Source organism: Calidris pugnax, unplaced genomic scaffold, assembly GCF_001431845.1.
Source record: "Calidris pugnax isolate Ruff unplaced genomic scaffold, ASM143184v1 scaffold1371, whole genome shotgun sequence".
In the NCBI taxonomy this organism is placed as follows: domain Eukaryota; kingdom Metazoa; phylum Chordata; class Aves; order Charadriiformes; family Scolopacidae; genus Calidris; species Calidris pugnax.
In genome coordinates, this window is record NW_015091920.1 from 1 (window position 1) to 1,338 (window position 1,338).

A 1,338-nucleotide genomic window follows, 5' to 3' on the forward strand; every position below is an offset into this window, starting at 1 on the left:
GAACGAGTCCCCCGTCCTCCAGGCCAATCACTGGTGAGCTCCGTCCTCCTCCCACCAATCAACCTTCTCCCCCTCCCCCGCCTTCCTGCCGGGAGGCGCGGCTCCGCCCTAGAGATGTGGGGCAGAGCCCCTAGACTCCATAACTACCTTCAGTTATGGGGCGGCGGGTTCCTCCCGGGGGGGGCAGGTCGGAATATTTCCGCAATTTCGTGGATTCGTGTCTTCAGAAGATCCCGCCCGATCGTCCCACCTCCGAGGTGCTCCTCAAGGTCGGTTGGGGGGCAGGGTGGGGGTCACCGTGGGGTGTCCCCACCTTCGGCGGGGGGGGGGACGTCCCCTCTGCCCCCCAAGTGTCCCCCCAACTTTTTGGTTGTCCCTTTCTCCAGCATCGGTTCCTCCTGCGAGAGCGGCCCCAGAGGGTGGTCCTGGACCTCATCCAACGCACCAAAGACGCCGTCCGGGAGTTGGACAACCTCCAGTACCGCAAGATGAAGAAGATCCTCTTCCAGGAGGCCCCCAACGGACCCGATCCCGGCGAGGAAGAGGAGGGGAGGAAGGGCCCACCCCAACCAACCAACCCCTTGGGTCATCTTCTGGGGGGTTTTGGTGACCCTCGGGGAGGTTCTTGGGGTCTTCTCCACCATCTTGAGATGTTCCTGAGGTTCCTCGTCACCTCCTGGGGTCTTGGTGACCCTCAGGGAAGGTTCTCCTGAGGTTCTTGGGGTCTTCTCCACCATCTTGGGATGTTCCTGGGGTCTTCTCCATCCTGGTGGCCCGTCCTCGTGTCCCCTCTGTCATCTTCTGGGGTCTTGGTGACCCTCAGGGAAGGTTCTCCTGAGGTTCTTGGGGTCTTCTCCACCATCTTGGGATGTTCCTGGGGTCTTCTCCATCCTGGTGGCCCGTCCTCGTGTCCCCTCTGTCATCTTCTGGGGTCTTGGTGACCCTCAGGGAAGGTTCTCCTGAGGTTCTTGGGGTCTTCTCCACCATCTTGGGATGTTCCTGGGGTCTTCTCCATCCTGGTGGCCCGTCCTCGTGTCCCCTTTGTCACCTCTTGGGGTCTTGGTGACCTCACAGAAGGTTCTCCTGAGGTTCTTGGGGTCTTCTCCACCATTTTGAGATGTTCCTGAGGTTCCTTGACATGTCCTGGGGTCTTCTCCATCATCTTGGGATCTCCTCATCACCTCCTGGGGTCTTGGTGACCCTCAGGGAAGGTTCTCCTGAGGTTCCTGGGGTCTTCTCCACCATCTTGGAAGGTTCCTGAGGTTCCTTCTCATCTCCTGGGGTCTTGGTGACCCTCACAGAAGGTTCTTCTGAGGTTCTTGGGGTCTTCTCCACCAT

At 59.9% G+C, this 1,338-nt stretch overlaps 1 protein-coding gene across 1 annotated transcript in view; it reads left to right on the top strand.

Moving 5' to 3' along the window:
* The first annotated feature begins 155 nt into the window (after window positions 1-155).
* LOC106900168 (serine/threonine-protein kinase TAO2-like) overlaps window positions 156-1,338 on the top strand; it is a 16,101-nt gene continuing 14,918 nt past the window's right edge. Inside the window, exons 1-2 of the mRNA XM_014962160.1 lie at window positions 156-269; window positions 387-585. Of these exons, the coding sequence (XP_014817646.1) occupies window positions 156-269; window positions 387-585 (313 nt within the window). The remainder of the gene's footprint in view (window positions 270-386; window positions 586-1,338) is intronic.